A 19,958-nucleotide genomic window follows, 5' to 3' on the forward strand; every position below is an offset into this window, starting at 1 on the left:
CCGCTGCTCCCCTCAGCAGTATACTTCGTCCATCAGCCTGTTCTGTTCCCCACTCTATCTCTGGTGAAGCCTCTCGCCGACCCTGAGCCTCTGGCCTGTACCCCAGTTCTGTATGCACAAATAAATAAATCTTTAAAAAAAAAAAAAGACAAAACTCACTCTCCTTAAAGAGGACAGTTTCAAAATCACTAATAAGCATCAGAATTTAGTAATTCCATATAATGGTATGTAATTATTCTAAAACATTAATTTATAACACAAAAGGACAGGTTAATAAATTATGTCACCATTAAGTAATTAAATGTACACAAAACTATGAACATCTGTGTTTTCAGAGTCATTTTTGACATCAGAGAAATAGTCTGTTGACTCCGGCTCTAAGTCATTCATTGCCAGTAACTGTTACTTAACAAACATTAATGCTGGAAATAATCTATTAAAATTGGATCATCCCTACTGGGAAAAAAAAAATTACAAACCAATATTTACTTACATCTCCACTACGCTCTTGTATTTCCACTACAACTATTTTGTTTTGAATCTTATATATCACTTGAAAGGACATTAATGAGTATCCAAAAAGGGCAAGAACAGAGGGGAATTAATTTAAAAGGAAATCTTCCTGTTGTGAATAGATCAATTATAGAAATTTATCTTTCATGACCCATTAAAAAAAAACAGGTCAAGAAAGATATGGAAGACAGCTGTAAGCAGACAGAGGATCTCCAAGTTATTATCATAAAAAACAAAAATGTGAGGAAATGTATTTAGTGATGAAGTAATTAGTGAGCAACTCCTTTACCACGTTAGAACTTACTGCATACAGTTCCTCACTGAGAGTATGTTAACATATTAAAATACAACTTCCTTGAAAGCAAGTTTATTTTTCTTTCTGTGAATCTCCCATAGCTTTTAGTATTATACCTTACATAAAGCAAAACTTCACTTTTAAGTTAATGATTTTCAAACTCTAAAACTAACCCAACTACCAACAGTATGTGAATATGGTGATGTTTTTTCTTTAATCTGTACCTTCAGTGGTTCGATCTTTTCATAGTGTTTTATTATAAATAAAATAAACTTATTGTAGAAATTTTTTAATATACAGAAGTAAAAAGAAAACAGAAACTCATCCAAAATCCTATTTTCTAAGATAATTATTGTTAACCTTTGAATATGTACTATTATTTTTATAAAAATGGTTTATAGTGAAACTTGTTTTATATATGATCTTTGAAAACTTTCAAACACAACTGACATCTAATTACTAAAATACTTTTTAATGAAAAAAGTCTTCAGTAGCCTCCCTGGTACCACAGGGTTTAAAGTCTCAGCACTAATAAGTATCACCAGCCACTGCAGCTTGAGTTTGATTCCTGGTCAGGGAGCTGACCCACATGGCACAACAGACCTCTCCTGTTTCACCCGCTGCTCCTCTCAGCAGTGTATTTCAGTAGATCTGCCTCTCCTACTTCCCACTTTATGTCTGGTGAGTCCTCTTACCCCTGAACCTGTGGCCTGTACCTTGGCCCTTGTATGCATAAATAAGTAAAAATAAATTTTAGAAAAAAGTCTTCAGTTCTACAGCTTTAACATCACTATATAATAATATACTATACATATATAGTAAAGGAGGAAACCATGTGTAATAAAAGATGTGTAACATATAGAAGCACCACTACTAAGTATAAATTTTGTGATTAATAAAGATTTTTTTTTTAATTAGCACTTTACTTTGCTAGTTCTTTCATGTAACCATATCACACACCAACACTGAAAATCAAAAGTATGGCTATACATATTTTTAAAATAATTTCATTATTTTAATTTCAGATGAAATTAATAATTATATGAGAAACTAACATGGCTTTATCAAGAAAAGAAAGCTCAGGCCTAATTTTTTTACAACCAATAAAGTAAAATTAAAAAATGAATCAAATTAGATTTTCATCTTCCTATAAAATGATTCAATTAATCTCTATTATATAGAGCTATATTAAAAAAAAAACTTTTGAAGTATGTAATTACCTACCTGTTAGCTCTTCCTTTGTTTTATCTATTTCAGATAACTGAGTATAAATTTGGTTTCTTTCTCCTTCTAAGGCTTTTAAAGAAGCATTTAACTTCAATAAATGGAAGAAAAAAAGCAACATTAATCAAATAAAAGAATCTCAATACACCATCCCAAACTTTGGGGATTTTATCTTCTGGACGAAATTATCATCTGAAATGCACAAACCAACAATGTAACTTGGAAAGTTAGCCACTTCATCAATGAATATAAATCTCATTATAGGGATGAAGAGATCAGTGAAGTCATTCAACAGTGACTATTACCCTTCAATTTTCTTTCAACATATACATTTTGATTAAAGCCTCCTTGAAACTATATTACCAACACTTGAATAGAACAATAAAGATCATGATACTACTATTATTAATGAAAAGAAGAATAAGGAAAAAAATGAATCTAGCATTTACTTCTCAAAATAAGATATGTTATAATAGGAACAGAAAAATACTAAAACCAGAAGAATAGTCAGAGAGGAGGATGAAAAAATATATAGTAAGCATTTTTAATATAGTCCTTATACAAAGAAATGAATTCATACCTTAAAATTATTACAATGAATTCTAAAAATTAATAATATGAATTTCTAAAGATAAAAGAAAAAGGCAATTTTCTTTTATGATGAAATTTTAGATCATTTCTGAAAATTCTGATTATTTTTATGATAATATACAGTAGCTCAGCTATTTCTTAAAAGATTTATTTATTTCTGCTTCAAAGAGCTGAGATTTAGGCCATAAGTTCAGTGGTGAGAGGATTCACCAGAGACAGAGGGGGAAGCAGGACAGGCAGATGTACTGAAATACACTGCTGGGGAGAAAATTGGGGCATCAAGAGAGTCTGCTACACCATATGTGCACATGGAAGTGAAAGCACTGAGATTTAACCCCACACTACCAAAGAGGTCCAATATACAGTGGGTTTTAAAAATAGGTACTGGGCACCCTGGTGGTCTAGGGGTTAAATCTCAAAGCTATCATGCTATCACTGTTGTCTGTATTCGATCCCCAGCCAGTGAGCTAACCTACAGAAGGTGCAGCAGATATCTCCTGCCTTGCCCAAGCTCTCTTTTGCAGTTTTTTCATTAAAACTGCCTGTTCTGCTTCCCACTGGCTCTGGTGAATCCTCTTACCGCTTAACCTCTGGCCTACTTCTCAGTTCATCTATGCACAAATACATCTTCAAAAAAAAAAAAAAAAAAAAAGAACAGGTACAACGAAATATGGTTTTAATGCATTGTTCTATTCCTTCCTCTATATTTTTTAAATTTATGTAATAATGCAAACCTTAGCAGCATGAATTAGTTTCTTCAAAGCTCCTTTTGGTTGATTATCTATAGTGAAAAACAAAAACACAATAATAAATTCAAAAGACATTACAACACTACAACAGATACCAAATGATTTGATTAGTTCAATCAAGTAAAGTCTTATAATCCTCTTTTCACTACAGGAGAAAGTTTAATATAGCATGGAATGATTTTCGATGTGCTCCCATAAAATTAAACAATAAAAGTACTGGAAGTACCATATTATCATTCAGCTAATTCCAAAAACAGTTCTAACAAGGATTTTTGTATCTAAATACAGTCTACATTTCCCATTAGAATCCATCAGCATACAAAGTGTTGGAATTACACTCCAAATTAAAATAACATTAAGTGAACATGAGTTTTCTCATTAGGGAAAAAAAAACACTCTTAGAAGTGAAAAAAAAAAAAAAACAGAAACAAATCTAGAAGTGTATACCTCACAAATGTAATTTTCTTCCAACATACTAATGTTGTGGTTAAAAAAAAAAATTAAGATTTATGCATACAGAACTGGGGTGCAGGCCAGAGGTGCAGGGGTAGTGAGAGGGTTCATCAGAGACAGAGTGGGGTGCAGAACAGGCAGATTGACAAAGTACACTGCTGAGGCGAGCAGCAGGAGGGTCAAGAGAGGTCTGCCATGTGGACTACCTCGGGGGCCAGGTATCAAACACACTGAAGTGGCTGTGGCCAGCTTGCAATGCTGCGTGCTAACCTGTCGCACCACCAGGGAAGGCCAAAAAAATGTTTTTAAACCACACCTTCTCCTCCTCCTTAATGAATATGTTCATTAAGCATGAGATGCAGAGAGAAAAGAATAAGGGATTATGTCAGAATAACTACCCGTGTGAGAAACTGTATGGATGCTGCAGGAAATCTCTGTTCTCCTTTTGTCACTTTCTATGAGTATGTCAAAATAAAATGCTTTTTTTTTTTTGGTTTGAGAATACAGTAAGTGACTATAGTGAGTCTAACTTTTGCTACAGTTTCTAAACTGCAATGAGCAAGGGCAATAACAATTCGGAATGGCCAACACTAAGCTAGAGTAAACTTACATCTCAAACATCTATGGATGACTAAAGCAAAAAGAAAGTACCCTGGGGTATTTCTTTAAATAATACTCATTTTTCAAACTTTTCCATTTGATTAGCTTAATAAGAGGAAACCAGACACAGAAATTATTATGATGCAATGTGAAGCTTGCTATAATGCAGATATATAAAATATATAAATACATAAGAAGGAAAGTCAATATATAAAAGTAATGGAGAAGAAGGAAGCTCGAAGTCTGAGAAGCAGAATTTACTAAAAAGGTGGTATTCTAAACCAACATTACTATAAAAGACAACAAAAAAGGGACAAGCAGTGGGAACAAATGAACAAGATGTGCCAAAGAACATGGTGTATGTGGGGAGCTATAAGAAAATATAAGAACCAGTCATCACTTTCAGCAAAAAAGGCTGATTTATGATTTCATACCTAAATACATACCACTTTCTGATTCATTGTTCATTTCCAATTCTAAGTTATCATCATCTGTTATGTCTTCTCCAAGCACAGTAGCCCAATCTTTCATCTTTAGCAAGCGTTCAGTAAGGGACTGGACATTTAGTAAAGGGGAGGAAGAAAAGATAATATGCTAACAGCTTTACGTTTGAACATAAAGTTTAAAAATCAATGCACATGGGTAACAGTATACTGAGTTCCTATTATTCACTTGATATTAAGATACGTAAATACTCTGAAAAACTGTAACATTTATTGATTATTAAACTCTGTAATTTAAAAACGAAACTGGTCATTTCTAAATCAAACATAATACTTCATAATTCCCATTTTTGCTAATAATATATTACTATAAAGTAACAAAACTTTTTTTATACATTCTTTACATGCCACAAATAAGCATGGTCATTAACATGAATGTAAATTTCATATCAAGTCAAACAAATCAGCAAATGAAGTACATGATATATGAAAAGATCATTATTTCACAGACTTGATTTATTCAAGTAAGCAACTAGTTGAGGAAGTACAATTGATAGAAAGAAAAAGAACTAACAAAAAAATCTGAATTGGAGCATTACAAGTTTTCCAACAGCACTTTTTGAATTTTCTTGAATAAAGTAAGATTTGGGAGCAACAGAGATAATAAAATAACTGTGCCATGTATTTCTGTGGAAGGACCCACCTAAAAACCCATCTGCTCTACGAATTCCACCCTTCGATCTCCTCCCTCTTGAGAGTTCCAGGCACAAATAACACGGCCTACAGCTTTGAGTAGAGCTTGAGATTAGCATCTCATTCTTGTTCTGTTTAGAAAGAATCCCAAGTCCTTTAGTAAAGTAATTGTGGGGAGAAGAAAACAATATGCCAACTTCTGAAAATGACTTCTAAAACTAGAATCTTGAAAATATTCTTAGAAGTGACTAGCAAAAATGTTTAACTTTCAAGATGACAACATTCATTTCACTGTATAGATTCCAGAATGTTAGTTTTTCATCTTAGTACTTGATACACATTTGAGTATCTGCAGCCTGAAGCTAATATTTAAAAGAAAAAGGGATAGGCGAGGGGAGAGGGATTAAGAAAAAGTCAACAAGTCCTAACAGCAATATCAATTATTTTATTAATTTTAGAGTAGCTTTAATTAATTTATTTCTTTAAAAGTATCCACCTTTCTGAAGGTACATATACATAGCTAATCTAGGTATTAAAGATATTAGGTCATACATATAACTTCATCTTTCCAATTTCTAAAAGTTTTTACAACCTCTTATCACCAGATATAGATGGCATTTCATAGGTAAAATAGTAAATCCAATGTTCTTTTTCTCTCTTTATTAGAAATCTAGCTAAAAATACAGAAAGGAAAAGGGAACACATGGAATCTTGATAAATATACTGCAAATTTACAAGTCCTCATGGAACATTTGGCATCAGAGATGATGATGTAAGCACAAATTAGAATGTAGGTCCAAAAAGTACACATTCTCAAATTTGGCCAAGTAAATTATCAAAATAAAAATGCTGAAAGCAAAAATTTTCAAATTTCAGAAATAGTATAAAATTCTAGCTGACATATCACTAAAACCAGCAGGGCCATTTACCTTTATCTGATTTTCTTTATCATAAATAACTTGTTCCACATCTACTTTGGAGACTTCAAATGCTATTTTCTGTTTATTAAGTTCACTCACTTGTTCTTTCCATTCTTCAACTTCTTGTAAAAACTAAAATTCAAATTCCACAAAAAAGCAATGACATTATCACACTTATGAGTAGATGTACTTATTTATATATTTAGGTATATCATTAATTGATATTATACAACACATTGTTTTGCTGAGAAAAGAGGGAGGGTTAGAATGTGGAAAGAAAGGGTAGGCTCCTATTTTCTAAGAACTTTCAAAAAAGGGGTAATGAAAACAAACATTCTTCAACATTTTCAACTGACTTAATAAACTTTTATCAAATAAACTGCTGCCTGATACATATGTTAGATTTGATCATCTTACTATTCCTTATACTTCATGCACAATATGCCATATCCTCCTTATGCTAAAATTTTTTAATCATATGCTGTTTTTAGTTAAAATAACTAAGCTTCAGAAATACCATTAATGTAGGCCACATCAAATTTGTATAAACACTCTTTTACAGTATATACTTTTATATGAGAGAAGATTTTCTAAATATGATACAAAAGGTAAACATTTTTGACTATACAATGATTTAAAGCTTTTCAAATCACACATTATCCTATACAAAACAAAGAACAAAGACATATAAGAGATTATCCTGTTCTCATGCTCTCTGGGAAAAGCCTACTCTTGCCCCAAGACTGAGTCAGTCATAAGTGTGCCCAGAACATTTGTAATTATACACTCAAAAGCTAAAGGATCCCTCTACAATACAAACCTGTTTCTGTATTTCCTGAAGTTGGGAATTTTCATTCATTGCATCTTTTATAGCTGTCTTAAGTCGTTCTTCATTCATTTGAAATATTTTGAGGGTTGTTTTGGCCTAAGTAAAAAATAATGTATAAAATTTGTAACAACTTAGTATGATAAAATAGCTCTTTTTAATACATATTCTGGCCTGTACCCCAGTTCTTATATGCAAATATTAATACTAAAAAGATTTGTTTTTTAAAGTGCAACCATAAAAATAATTTTAAAAAGCAACATATCTATAGACCAATTCAACTTACTTCAGCTACTTGTGATTCAAGGGATTTTGATTCATCTTCTAGGGATTGTATCTTTTTAGAAATATCCACAATCTAGAAAGACAGCATCAATCAACAAACAAGTACTTACTAAACTTCAGTTTCCAAGATGTCATATATATTAGATTTGCTATCAATCTACCACTTTTGCTTCAAAAGTAAGGACTCAAATTAAGAGACCTCAGCTATCTGTTTTAAAGGATTTTATATGAAAATTACAATAGTAGTTCATCTGTTTTTCAGTCTTACATAACTTCAAAGTCATGTAGGTTAAAACAAGGTAAGTCTACTTTAACATCATACCTTACTAAGTAAATTCACTCACTTTAAGTAAAATAAAATCTTTAAGTCGGATGATAAAGGAAAGTTAACATGTACTTAACACACCTTTGGAAAAATAAAAAATATCTACTATGTGATTATTCAACATAAATTATGTGAGCTATTTTCATAAGGCATATAGAAAATTTCCATAAGAATCTGAAAGAAATTTAACATGGTAATGGAGCTAATAATCTGAAAAGTTTACTGTCTATAAATTTACTCTCTACTGTCTATACTTTCTACAGTCTCCTATATTCTTTGGACTTTTTATAGCATATGTAAAACTCTATAATTATCACATTATTCACTTTTTAAAATCCAGTTACTTTTCTTCTATAGTTTCCTCAAATAAAAAACCTTACCAGCTCATCTTCTTCAGAATGCTTTAACTTCTCTCCCTCTAATTCTTTTTCTAATGAAAGAATTTCATCTTCAAGTTCAGATTTAGAACTGTTCAACTTTTCATAGATTGCCTAAAAGAAGAAGTCAACTTTATAAGACAGACAAGAATTTTTGGTTGGGTAAATCAGCACAGACACTGTAATTTAAATAAACATTTTTTTTACATTTGTCATTTTTATATTAAAACAATAGTCATTCTAACAAAGGTTAAGAAAATCTTTCTATGTAGAGAGAGTAAATGTTTTAGGCCTATAGATCATGCAGTGATCTATGCCCATATAGTGAGAAAGCAAAGACAAATAAATAAATGAGTGTGGCTGTATTCCAATAAAATTTTATTTACAAAAACAGGTGGTGAACCCACCAAGTATAACTTGCCATCCATTGCTCTAAAGTATTATAGAGGAAAAAATGAGAAAAATGTCAATTTAATATAAAAATAAGAAATAAACTAAATCAAGATTGTTTCATAATATTTTAACTGAATTAAGACATTTATGTGACCTTTTTAATTATAGATGATTAGTTATTGGATTTTAAAGTGGACCCCAATTGGATTTTTAATGCTATGAAAACATACCTCTGACATTTGTGATCCTTCCACAAACTTGTTTGAAAAAATAAAACCAAAAGAATCAAAGAATTTAATGAAGACCAAAATAAAAGCAGAAAAAATACACACTGTTTATAATGTGATTTTAAAAGCATTTATTTGCATTTCCCCTAATGTGACTACTTAAATATACAAATTGCATTTGATTCAAAATTACTGTTATTTTGACTTTATATTAAATTACCAAATTTCTAAAAATTATACCACATTATATTTATACTTAAGAATTTGAAACTAATCTTGAGAACAATAGATATTTTTATAAATTACTAAAACTAGAGAAAAAATCTAAAATATTCATGTAAAGTAACAATTCAGCTAGTTTTACTGCTAGTTATATAAATTCTATTCTTTAAGGATAAATTGGTGCTTTATTTTACCCACAATACCACCAAGCTTGAGTAAATATCTTTGCTCTCCAGTTTTGATCTTTCATTAGCATGCCTAATGTCTTCTAAAGTCTTTTCTTTTAATAAAACTAATAAATTTTTATGGGAACAGTAGTTAAAACGGGATCAAATAAAATACAATTTTAATGAAGGAAAAGAAAATAGTTTCAAGAAATGCCTTTCACTTGGAATTCAAGCTCTAACTTCCTTTGTACTTTCCTTGGAAATCCTGAATCATGACAGAGGTTCTAATGATCACACGCAGTGACTGAGAATTGCCAACCTTATGCCAACAGTACAAGGTCCACTCTTTCCTATTTTAATGTTAGGCAGAAACAGTTGCCTCTCCAGTCACCATTATGCTTTTTACAATATTTGAATATCTAACAGTAGTAAGGCATTTTCATTACTTATCCGAATCTGTTACAGCTTACCTAAATGAAAAATTATCACATATTCCTTCATTATTACTAACCAGATAAAACCAGTTTTGGAAAAGTCAGCTATGTATATATCTCTTCTAAATTCCACATTCAGGGCCCTCCCTGGTGGTGCAGCAGGTTAAAGCACAGCACCAAGAAGCTTAAGTCACTTCCACATGAGTTCGATCCCCCCTCCCCCAGAGGTGATCCACAGGGTGTGTCTGTCTCCTGACCCGGCCCACTGTTCCCTTCAGCAGTGTACTTCCTCGATCTGCCTGTTCTGCTCCCCACTCTGTCTCTGGTGAACCCTCTCACCCTCCGCATCTCTGGCCTGTACCCCAGTTCTGTATGGATAAATAAATAAATCTTAAAAAAAAAAATTCCACATTCAGTAATATGTTGGTACCTTGAAATTGGTCACAGTGGGAGTATATATACAACAGAAGTGAGCAAGAACTCCTGCTTTTCAGAGAGCCACTAGTTAAAGAACATTTATCAGCACATCACTGTTTACAATATACATCTCTGGTCTAATTCTAGTTAGTTCCTAACATACTGGAGATGAAATAAAGGCCATATGTACATAATTATCTTTGCTAACTAATTCCTCAATCAATGAAAGTGAATCCTATTTTCCTTTCCAGAGTAAACAGAGTGATACAAAGAAACAGTCACCTAATGTAGTTCCCACAAATAAAAACTTTTATGTGGCCCTACATTCTAGTGAACTGATATGCCTCATCAAAATAAATTAGCAACTAGAGCTCAAAATTTTAAAATAGTTTATGCTATACACTAAGGCTAATTCCCTATATTTTTTCTTTAAATTTTAACATGTAGGCACATTTTTCAGACTTCCTTTGAAATGGTTGTGAAAAGATACATTACTTTCAATGATCATGTTACCTAGTAAGAATCTTTTCCCCATATGTGATATTTATACTCATGTTTTTACCTCCAAGTTTTGGGCTTCTGTTGATTCTTTCTCAAAGCCAGCATCCTTTACAGATGACTCTAACCCTTCATACTGAAAAGAAAACAACACTAATAAAAATTCTACATAGGGCCTTCCTGGTGGTGCAAGGAGTTAAAAAGTCACAGCACTATGAAGCTATCAGCAGTCACTGCAGCAGGAGTTTGATTCACCACCAGCAGACCTCTCCTATCTCAGCCGCTGCTCCCCTCAGTGTGTATTTCAGTCAATCTGCCTATTCTGTTCCCCACTCTGTTTATGGTGAATCCTCTCACCCCCCTCACGTCTGGCCTATACCTAGCTCTTGTATACATAAATAAATAAAATAAATCTTAAAAAAAAGTCAACATAATGTTCTATCTCTTGTAACTATTCTATTTCTTTAGTAGATACAATCTACTTCCGTATGGATGTTAAATTTACTTAGCTTTAAGTTTTTCAAATATATGATGGTAACTCTACCAAAGTGCGGGCAACTAACTTATCACAATATGCATCTTGTGCAACAAATAACAGAACGTCACCCTTAAAACTAAACGGTCTGGTGATGGGAAACCCGCGGGGATTACAATTGAGATGGAAAAAAAAAATGTACAAAATGATGTAAAAATAAACTGTTATAAAATAAAAAAAAAACTAAAGGGTCTGTACACAGTATGCCTAGTTATTGTAAAGAAATGTATACTGATTTACCAGAACTTATACTTCTAATTCATATCATTCAACAAAGTTAACGAGGGATTAAAAAAAAAATCTTCAAAAGACAATGATGCAAGATTTGGCAAAACATACTTGCTTCATAGTTAAAAAAACTGATTAACTATGGATTAAGTAAGCTATATTGATCAAGTTTCTCATTAACAACAAGAGAAGAGCTGGACAAAAGTACCAAGAACAGAATATGCATAAAGGTCTCAGAGTTATCAATATAGTAAAAACTTGACAGAAAAGGAAATACTTAAAATTTCAAGTTCAGCATTTGATAATCGGCTGAGAAACTAATAATAATAAGCAAAGATGGTAGGATAATTGGGAGCTGGGAGAAGACAAAATTTGGAGCTTAGAACCTGCTGAATGAAAAGAATGATTTCATTTAAGAAAATGTGATCCCATTTATGTGATTTATCCAAACAAAGAAAATATACACTGAACATAGATGAACCTTGATTACATTATGTGAAAAAAGACCAACCATAAAGGACACTGTGGTATGATTACATTTATGTGAAATGGGATCCAGAATAGTCATACACATAGAAACAGAGCATAGGTAAATTGTCTAGCACTAGGGAGTGGGGCAGATTGAGTGCAGGGTGATAGATAAAAGGCACAAGGGTTTTATTAGGATAATGAAAATGTTTGAGATTTGTGGTGCAATATACACAATTCTGTGACTACGCTTAAAGATTCATCTGTATAATTAAATGTATATGAATTATATCTCAGCAAAACTGTAAAAGAAAAACTATTTACAATAGTTTCAAAATCACCAAACTCAAAGGAATAAAACTAAGAAAAGCCATGTAAAACCTCAGCATAAAAAAATTCACAGTAATGACAGAAATTTTAAAAGACCATAGTCAGTGGATAAGAACTTGATACTGTAAAAATGCCACTTCGGGGCTCTCCCTGTGGTGCAACCAGTTAAATCTCTGCACTATAAAGCTCTCAGAAGCCACTACAGCATGAGTTCATTCCCCAGCCAGGTAGCTGACCCTCCTGGTGCAGCAGACCTCTCCTGACCTGTCCGCTGCTCCCCTCAGCAGTGTGTTTCAGTACATCTGCCTGTTCTGCTCCCCACTCTGTCTTTGGTGATTTCTCTCACCTACCACACCTCTGGCCTGTACCCCAGTTTAAGAATAAATACATAAATCTTAAAAAAAAAAAAAAAAGTCACTTCTCTTCAAATTGATTTACAAATCTAAAGCAATCCCAACTAAATTCCTAGCACAATATGTGCATGCATGAATGTGTAAATTGATGAGCTGATTCTAATTCTAACATGATAGTTAACATTCTCAAATTTCTCTTACCTCTTTTTGGACAAGGCTCAATTTTTCAAGTAGCTTACATTTTTCTTCAATTAGTGTAGAAAGTTCTTTCGCAAGCTTTTTCTCTCTTCCTATAAAGAAGCTAGTATTATCATGTGCAAATTGTTTTAAGTTTTAAAATTATAAGCAACAAAGGAATCTAAAATAAATAACTTACCCATATAAAATCGGCTTCTAACCTGTAACAAAAATAGAAATTATATTAAAACAAATATACATACAAGTATATCTAATTTATTTAACTTCTATTGCTATCTTAATAACAATGGATTCCTTACTGCCTTAGTATGAATGTTAGCCAAATATGTTCTATTTCCAATAAAAAAAAAATGTTGCATATGAAAATGTCCCTATTAGAGATTCGTATTGGGCATTATTAAAGTTTATTAAAAGCTGAGAAAAATCTTCTATAAAAGTACTTGTTTAGGGGCCTCCCTGGTGGCACATGGGGTTAAAGTACAGCACTGTGAAGACATCGGAAAACACTGCAGCATGAGTTTGACTTCTGGCCAGGGAGGTGACCATATGACTCAGCAGACTCGCCTCAGAGGTGTATTTCAGTAGATCTGCCTGTTCTGCTCCCCACTCTATCTCTGGTGAATCCTCTTACACACTAACCAGCCTACCCCCCTGCACCTCTGGCCTGTACCCAAATTCTTCGATGCATAAATAAATGTATTTTTAAAAAATATTTGTTTAATTTCATTTTCCCTGTTGCTCTTTAAAGATAATGACTCTCAAGCAAACTATTTCAGGAAGTCTTTATTATCATCTCCCCAAAATACCACAGTCCAAGGACAATTACCATAGGGTCACAGATCTGAACCGACATAAAGAAACAACAAACAAAACCTTTACTTCTTAAAATAATGAAGGAAAAAAATCCATTTACAAGGGCATCAGGCACAATGGTAAGGTAAGTGAGCAAAAAAAGACAGGAATTTAAATAAAAGATCTATAGGAATAAAACTAAAATTCAGAGACAAAATTTAAAAGCCAAGAAATAGTACAATGGGTACAGATGAGGAATATGTTAGTGAACTAAAAGGTCAGATCATGGTGCTATCTCAAAAGATAATGGGAAATCATTAAAAAAATTAACAGCTATGATAACCTAAGTGGAAAGGCCAACATCTAAAAAACAGTCATCAAAAGAAAAAAATTCAAAATGCAGAATAAATTTCCCAGAATTAAAAAAAAAGATAAGATTTAATATAAAAAGTCCAAACCCTCATACAGTGTTTGTGGTAATATAAAATGTGCAGTCATTATAGAAAATAGTATAGAGATTGTTCAAAAACTTAAAAAATGAAATACCATAAAATCCAGCAATTCTTTGTGTACAAAGAATACAAACACACTAACTTTAAGAGATATAGGCACCCTATGGTCACAAAATTTTCACAACACCAAGAGTTGAAAACAACCAAAGTGTCCATCTACAGATAAAATGAGGTGTAATTTAAAAAAAAAAAAGAAATCCTGAAACAACATGAAAGGATCCAGAGAGTATTATGCTTACTGAAGTCTGATCAAGAAAGATGAACCTCATATGATTCACCACATTAAGTACATAAAGAAAGAAGTGAAAGAAAAAATAGGGTCCTCCCTTGTAGTGCAACAGGATAAAGTGCTGCACTGTCTGCAGCAGCTTTAGCACAATTCAATGCCCAGCCAGGGGGGTGACCTACATGGAACTGCAGACCTCTCCTGTCTGGCCTGCTGCTCCCCTCAGCAGTGTACTTCATCAATCTTCCTGTTCTGCTCCCCACTCTGTCTCTAGAATCCTCTCACTGCCCCTGCACCACTGGCTTATACCTCAGTTCTGTAAGTATAAATAAATCTTAAAAAATAATAATAATAAAATAAAAATAAACTTTCAATCTATAAGAACAAAATAGTGGCTAGCAGAAGGGAAGGAGGAAAATGAAGCAGACAAATCAAATAAAAGGAGTTTAATTGTATGCTGATGGATGGAAACTAGAATTCTGGTGGCAAACATAGGTAGTGTGTATAGATGTTGACTTAAAGGCCTATACACCTAAAACCTAAAAGGTTATAAATCATTATTACTTAAAAAGATTCCAGAAAAGTGTAAAAGAAGAAAAAGGAAAAAGGAAACTCAAATATAGACACATTATACTGAAATAAGAATATCAAAGGTTCTAAAAGCTACCATAAAGAATAGATCCCTAATAATGATTAAGAATCACATTGACATTAGACACTTTTCATAAGTAATATTACCAAAAGGACTGGGAACTATCAGTTTAAAGTATTAAAAGGATATAACCTTCAATCTATACTGCTTATTTCAAACAAATTATCATTCCAATATGAGGGTTTATTTCAACTATTATCAAGTATTCAAAATAAAGTCTCAGAAGATTTGCCACACAAACCCCAACACTAAAAACAATCTTATTAAAAAATGGGAAGAATTAGACTCAGGAGACCTTGCAAGAGAAATCATTAAGAGTGATCAAATACTTTGGTAACCTTTATTGTGATCCTGAAAGGTGGAGAAGAAAATTAAGAAAAAAGATGAGGGCTCTCCCTGGTGGTACAAGGGGTTAAGTATCAGCACTATGGAGCTATCCATAAACTGCCAGCACAAGTCTGATTCTCAGCCAGGGAGCTGACCTACCTGATATATTAGGCCTCTCCTGTCTCACCAGCAGCTCTGCTCAGCAGTGCATTTCTGTCAATCTGCCTATTTGGTTCCACTGTCAGTGGTGAATCCTCTCTCTCTCTCAGGCACACACCCCCCACACGTCTGGCCTCTACCCCAGTTCTTATGCATAATAAATCTTATAAAAAGAATGTATAAATAAATCTTTTAAAAAAGAAAAATAGTTCTAAAATTCTAGATTATACCAACATGATAGGATTAAAAGTGAAAAAGACCAAGGGAAGTGAGAATATACTAGAAATCTTAAGAAGACTTATCAATGTAGAAAGAACTTAAAGAAACAAAAAAAAATTAATAAATTAAACTAGGAGAAACTAATCCAAAAACCCTCACATTATAACCAATAGTCATAATATATAAAAGGTAGGACTTTCACATACCCTGTGTCCCAATTATTGCTCTACCAGTAATTCCCAAGAAATACTTAAATACAGCAGGCATGTAAAATATACACAGCAGCACTATTTGTAACAGAAAAACAATCCAAATATACAATCCAAATATAGTGTAATATTCTAGAGAAAAAAAAATGGAAAAACTTACAGCCTCATCCACATATTCAAAATATAACACATGAATGACATCAGGTAATATTATATACAATTTTAAAGGATATATGTAGGTATAATGAAAAAACTTTTAACTCATGAAATAATCAACATGGGATCCAAAAGGCTACCTTCAGTACAGAGAGACAGAGGGATAAAAATGAGGAAGGATGTCCTAAATATAAATGATAGTCAACATTTTTAATTCCAGGTTGGATGGTATATTCACAGATTGTTAGTATACTGTTAAAAAGAAATACAGACCCAACACTAAATAAAAAACAAAAGTACGGCTTTAGTATTAGCACAGAATATTTCTAACAAGAAATTCTTTAAAATTTTTATGCTTTAAAGGATCAAGGTAAAAATAAAAATGATGATGATGATGATGATGATGATGAACAACTATATCAAAGACATTTTACAGGGGTGGAGTGGGGAATAGGATCAAGAATGGGGGAAAAGGGGAAGTGCACTGGACTATGGTGATGGCACACAGGTGATTTGGTGATGGGAAGCCCATGGGGATTACAACTGACATAGAAAAAGGCACAAAATGATGTAAAAATAAACTATTACATTAAATTTTAAAATTTCAGACAAAAAAAGAAATAGAAAATAATAACAAAATAATTTTATGCTTAAGAAAAACTCTAAATCCATTTTTGCTTTCTCCTGGGTACATATTAACATGGGCTACCCATCTAACTATAACCTACTATTTCTTTAAAATAAAAGATATTTTTCTCACATTACTTGTTCAAATTGAAAGCATTTTCTCTTAGAGTATGGTATGGGTTACTTACTGATCGAAAACTTCTCCATAAAAACAGGAAAACAGCAAACAATCCAAAAAAAGTTGTACATATCACCAATTCCCATGGAAAACCATAGGGATTAGGACCTGGCCTCATATCTTCAGGCAAAACTGCAACAACCTTCAAGGAAAAGAAAATTAACTTTAAAAAATGAATTATCATCATAGCAAAAGAACAAAGAAAAAAATAGGAGATATCTGCAAATCATTTATCTTATTAAGAAATAATATTCAAAAACATATTAAAATAAGTCATATAATTCAATAACCAAAAAAAAATCAATTAAAAGTATGGTCAGAAGAGCTGAGAAAACATTTTTTCAAAGACAACATACAGATGGCCATAGACATGAAAAGATGTTTAACATTAAATCAGACATGCAAATTAAAACCACAATAAGGTTATCACCTTATTCTTATTAAATAGCTCCTATTATCAAAAGGACAACAGATGTGAGGCCTCCCTGGGGATGCAAGGATGAAGGTCTGGCACTGTCAAGCTATCACCAGCCACTGAAGCATGAGTTAGCTCCCCAGCCAGGGATCTAACCCACACAGTGCAGCAGACCTCTCCTGTCTCACCCAGTGCTCTGCTTAGCAATGTGTTTCAGTAGATTCACCTGTTCTCCCCACCTGTCCCTGTTGAGTTCTCTCACTCCTCGCACCTCTGGCCTACACCACAGGTCTTGTAAGCATGAATAAATAAAAACAAATCTTTTTTTAAAAAAAAAAAGAAACACAAATGGGCCTTTCCTGGTGGCGCAGCGGGTTAAAGCGCTGTACTAAGAAGCTTAAGCCAATTCATCATGCATGAGTTCTATCCCCGCCTGCCCCGGAGGAGATCCACATGGTGAGGCAGACCTCTCCTGACCCGCCCGCTGCTCCCCTCAGCAGTGTGCTTCATCCATCTGCCTGTTCTGCTCCCCACTCTGTTCCTGGTGAATCTTCTCACCCTCCGCATCTCTGGCCTGTACCCCAGTTCTGTATGAATAAATAAATAAATCTTTTTTTAAAAAAAACACACAAATGGTGAAAATACGAAGAAAAGAGAACCTGAAGTGTAAATTCGTGCAGTCAATATGAAAAACAGTATGGAGGTTTCTCAAAATATTAACATGAACTACCATATGATGCAACAATTCTACTTTTGGGTATTTATCTGAAGAAAACAAAAGACTATCTGAAAAGGTACCTGCATTTCCATGTTTACTGCAGCATTATTTGCAATAACCAAGACAGAAACAACCTAAGTGTCCACCAACAAATAATTGAAGAACATGCACGCACCTGTATGTGGTTGGTGGAATATTACTTGACCACTAAAAAAGGGAACTGTGGCATTTGTGATGATATGATTGGACCTTGGACCTTGAGGACATTATATTAACTGAGATAAGTCTAAGAAAAACAAACACCTTATAACCTTGCTTATATGTATATTCTTTAAAGAAAAAATACTGAGCTCTTAAGAGACTGATGATTATCAGAGGTGATGGAGATAAGGATATGGGCAAAATGGGTTAATGGTTCCACTTTAAACTTCCAGTTATAACAATAAATAAGTCAAAGAAATATAATGTATATAAACATAATAAACCTTTTCATGAAAAGTGCTGCCAGACTATTAAATTGTCAAACAGAAAATATCAGCATATTTTTCTGGGCTACTTTCAACCATTTTCACCAACCAAACAATGAAAAACAGCAGTACAGTGAAAACAATGCCTTCAATCAAAGTAAGATTCTATACAGGTATCAGAGCCTTTTAGGATGAAAATATGAAAAAAGACCAAAGAAAGGTCAAAATATGAGTTAAGTTCATATACTGTTGTCTCAATTTCAACCAATTTAGGTTTTATCTATAGTGTATAACACGTTCCATGAAATATTTCAAGGAAAGGGGAGATAGAACTCTAACTTTAAAAATGCTCAAAAATACAACAAAGCTTTAGATTAACTATACCTCTGAATATCTCTTATCTATAATGGAAATAATACTATTTAACATGCAGGGCAGGTACACAATAAAAGCAACTATTCCTCCAATATTACTCTTCATTCTATTATTCCTGTAACTATGATCTTTCCACATTACTTCTCTCCCTAGTAGGTCTGCAATACAAAACAGCTTAAAGCTTTTGTAGTTGCTTCTGTATTTCATCTTTCTCTAGGTCAGCTCATTATTCATCTTTACCCCATGGAGAGATTCTTTTCTTTATTACCAGGACCCAGATATAACTCAATCATATAGAAAGGAGAAAGGCAGAGGGTAGAGGGAGAAGAAAAATGCCCTGGTAAGAATTATATAGTCGTATCAGGTTTAAATTCTTTCTAGGGTTGAACCCAAAACTTCTAAGCAACATCCTCTTTTAGATGCTTTCCATAAAGAAAACACCCTTAACTGTCAATTCCTTTCTCCAAAATCTTTTTCTTTCTTTCTTTTTTTAGATTTATTTTACTTATTTACACATACAAGAGCTGGGGTGTAGGCCAGAGATGGGAGGGGGTGGTTGGACAAAAGGACTGGAAGGATTCACCAGGGACAGAATGGGAAGCAGAACAAGCAGATCTATTGAAACAGACTACTCAGGGGAGCAGCAGGTGAAGCAGGAGAGGTCTGCTGCGCCATGTGGGTTAGTTCCCTAGCTGTGGATGAACTCGTGCTGCAATAGCCGCCAACAGCTTCATAATGCTGAGACTTAACCAGGGAGATTAAAATATTTTTTATAACCCTATCCCTATATACCCATATCAAAGCTGTAGTTCACTAACCTGTATTAAATAAACCTGATTACATCTCTTGAAGGAAAAAAAAACCACTTACAGACCCATTAATCATGATTCCTAGTTAAGAAAAAAGGGGCACTCAATACACAATAATGTGCAGAAAATAAATTTTCTTTAGCATTTATATATTCTCTTAACATCTTACTTTCAGCTATTTCAAACTATAAAATGCACTTTAAAAAAACCTACAGTCAGTATGATTTCTTTACAATATCACAGGGACAACTCTAAAAGCAGCTCTCAAATCAAATATATAATTATGTTTAATACAGTAATTTTGCTTACATTAAATAGCATTTTGTCAGCTCTTGAATTTTAAAGATTTATTT

General features: G+C 33.1%; 1 protein-coding gene across 6 annotated transcripts in view; it reads right to left on the reverse strand.

The window, feature by feature from the left end:
* Positions 1–19,958, reverse strand: part of CTAGE5 (CTAGE family, member 5) — a 59,983-nt gene that overhangs the window by 32,060 nt on the left and 7,965 nt on the right. For 3 of the 6 annotated variants that reach the window (XM_012724654.1, XM_012724655.1, XM_012724652.1), the window contains exons 2-13: positions 16,832–16,963; positions 12,943–12,964; positions 12,768–12,856; positions 10,717–10,788; positions 8,918–8,944; positions 8,298–8,408; positions 7,594–7,665; positions 7,302–7,406; positions 6,491–6,613; positions 4,860–4,980; positions 3,358–3,404; positions 2,033–2,123 (exon numbers count right to left, since the gene is read on the reverse strand). In XM_012724654.1, coding sequence (XP_012580108.1) covers positions 2,033–2,123; positions 3,358–3,404; positions 4,860–4,980; positions 6,491–6,613; positions 7,302–7,406; positions 7,594–7,665; positions 8,298–8,408; positions 8,918–8,944; positions 10,717–10,788; positions 12,768–12,856; positions 12,943–12,964; positions 16,832–16,939 — 988 coding nt within the window. In that variant the 5' untranslated portion in view covers positions 16,940–16,963. The remainder of the gene's footprint in view (positions 1–2,032; positions 2,124–3,357; positions 3,405–4,859; positions 4,981–6,490; positions 6,614–7,301; positions 7,407–7,593; positions 7,666–8,297; positions 8,409–8,917; positions 8,945–10,716; positions 10,789–12,767; positions 12,857–12,942; positions 12,965–16,831; positions 16,964–19,958) is intronic. The other 3 variants (XM_004681913.2, XM_004681912.2, XM_012724653.1) reach the window with 2 other exon arrangements.

The sequence above is a fragment of the Condylura cristata genome, unplaced genomic scaffold, assembly GCF_000260355.1.
Source record: "Condylura cristata isolate star-nosed mole 26May11 unplaced genomic scaffold, ConCri1.0 scaffold00013, whole genome shotgun sequence".
In the NCBI taxonomy this organism is placed as follows: domain Eukaryota; kingdom Metazoa; phylum Chordata; class Mammalia; order Eulipotyphla; family Talpidae; genus Condylura; species Condylura cristata.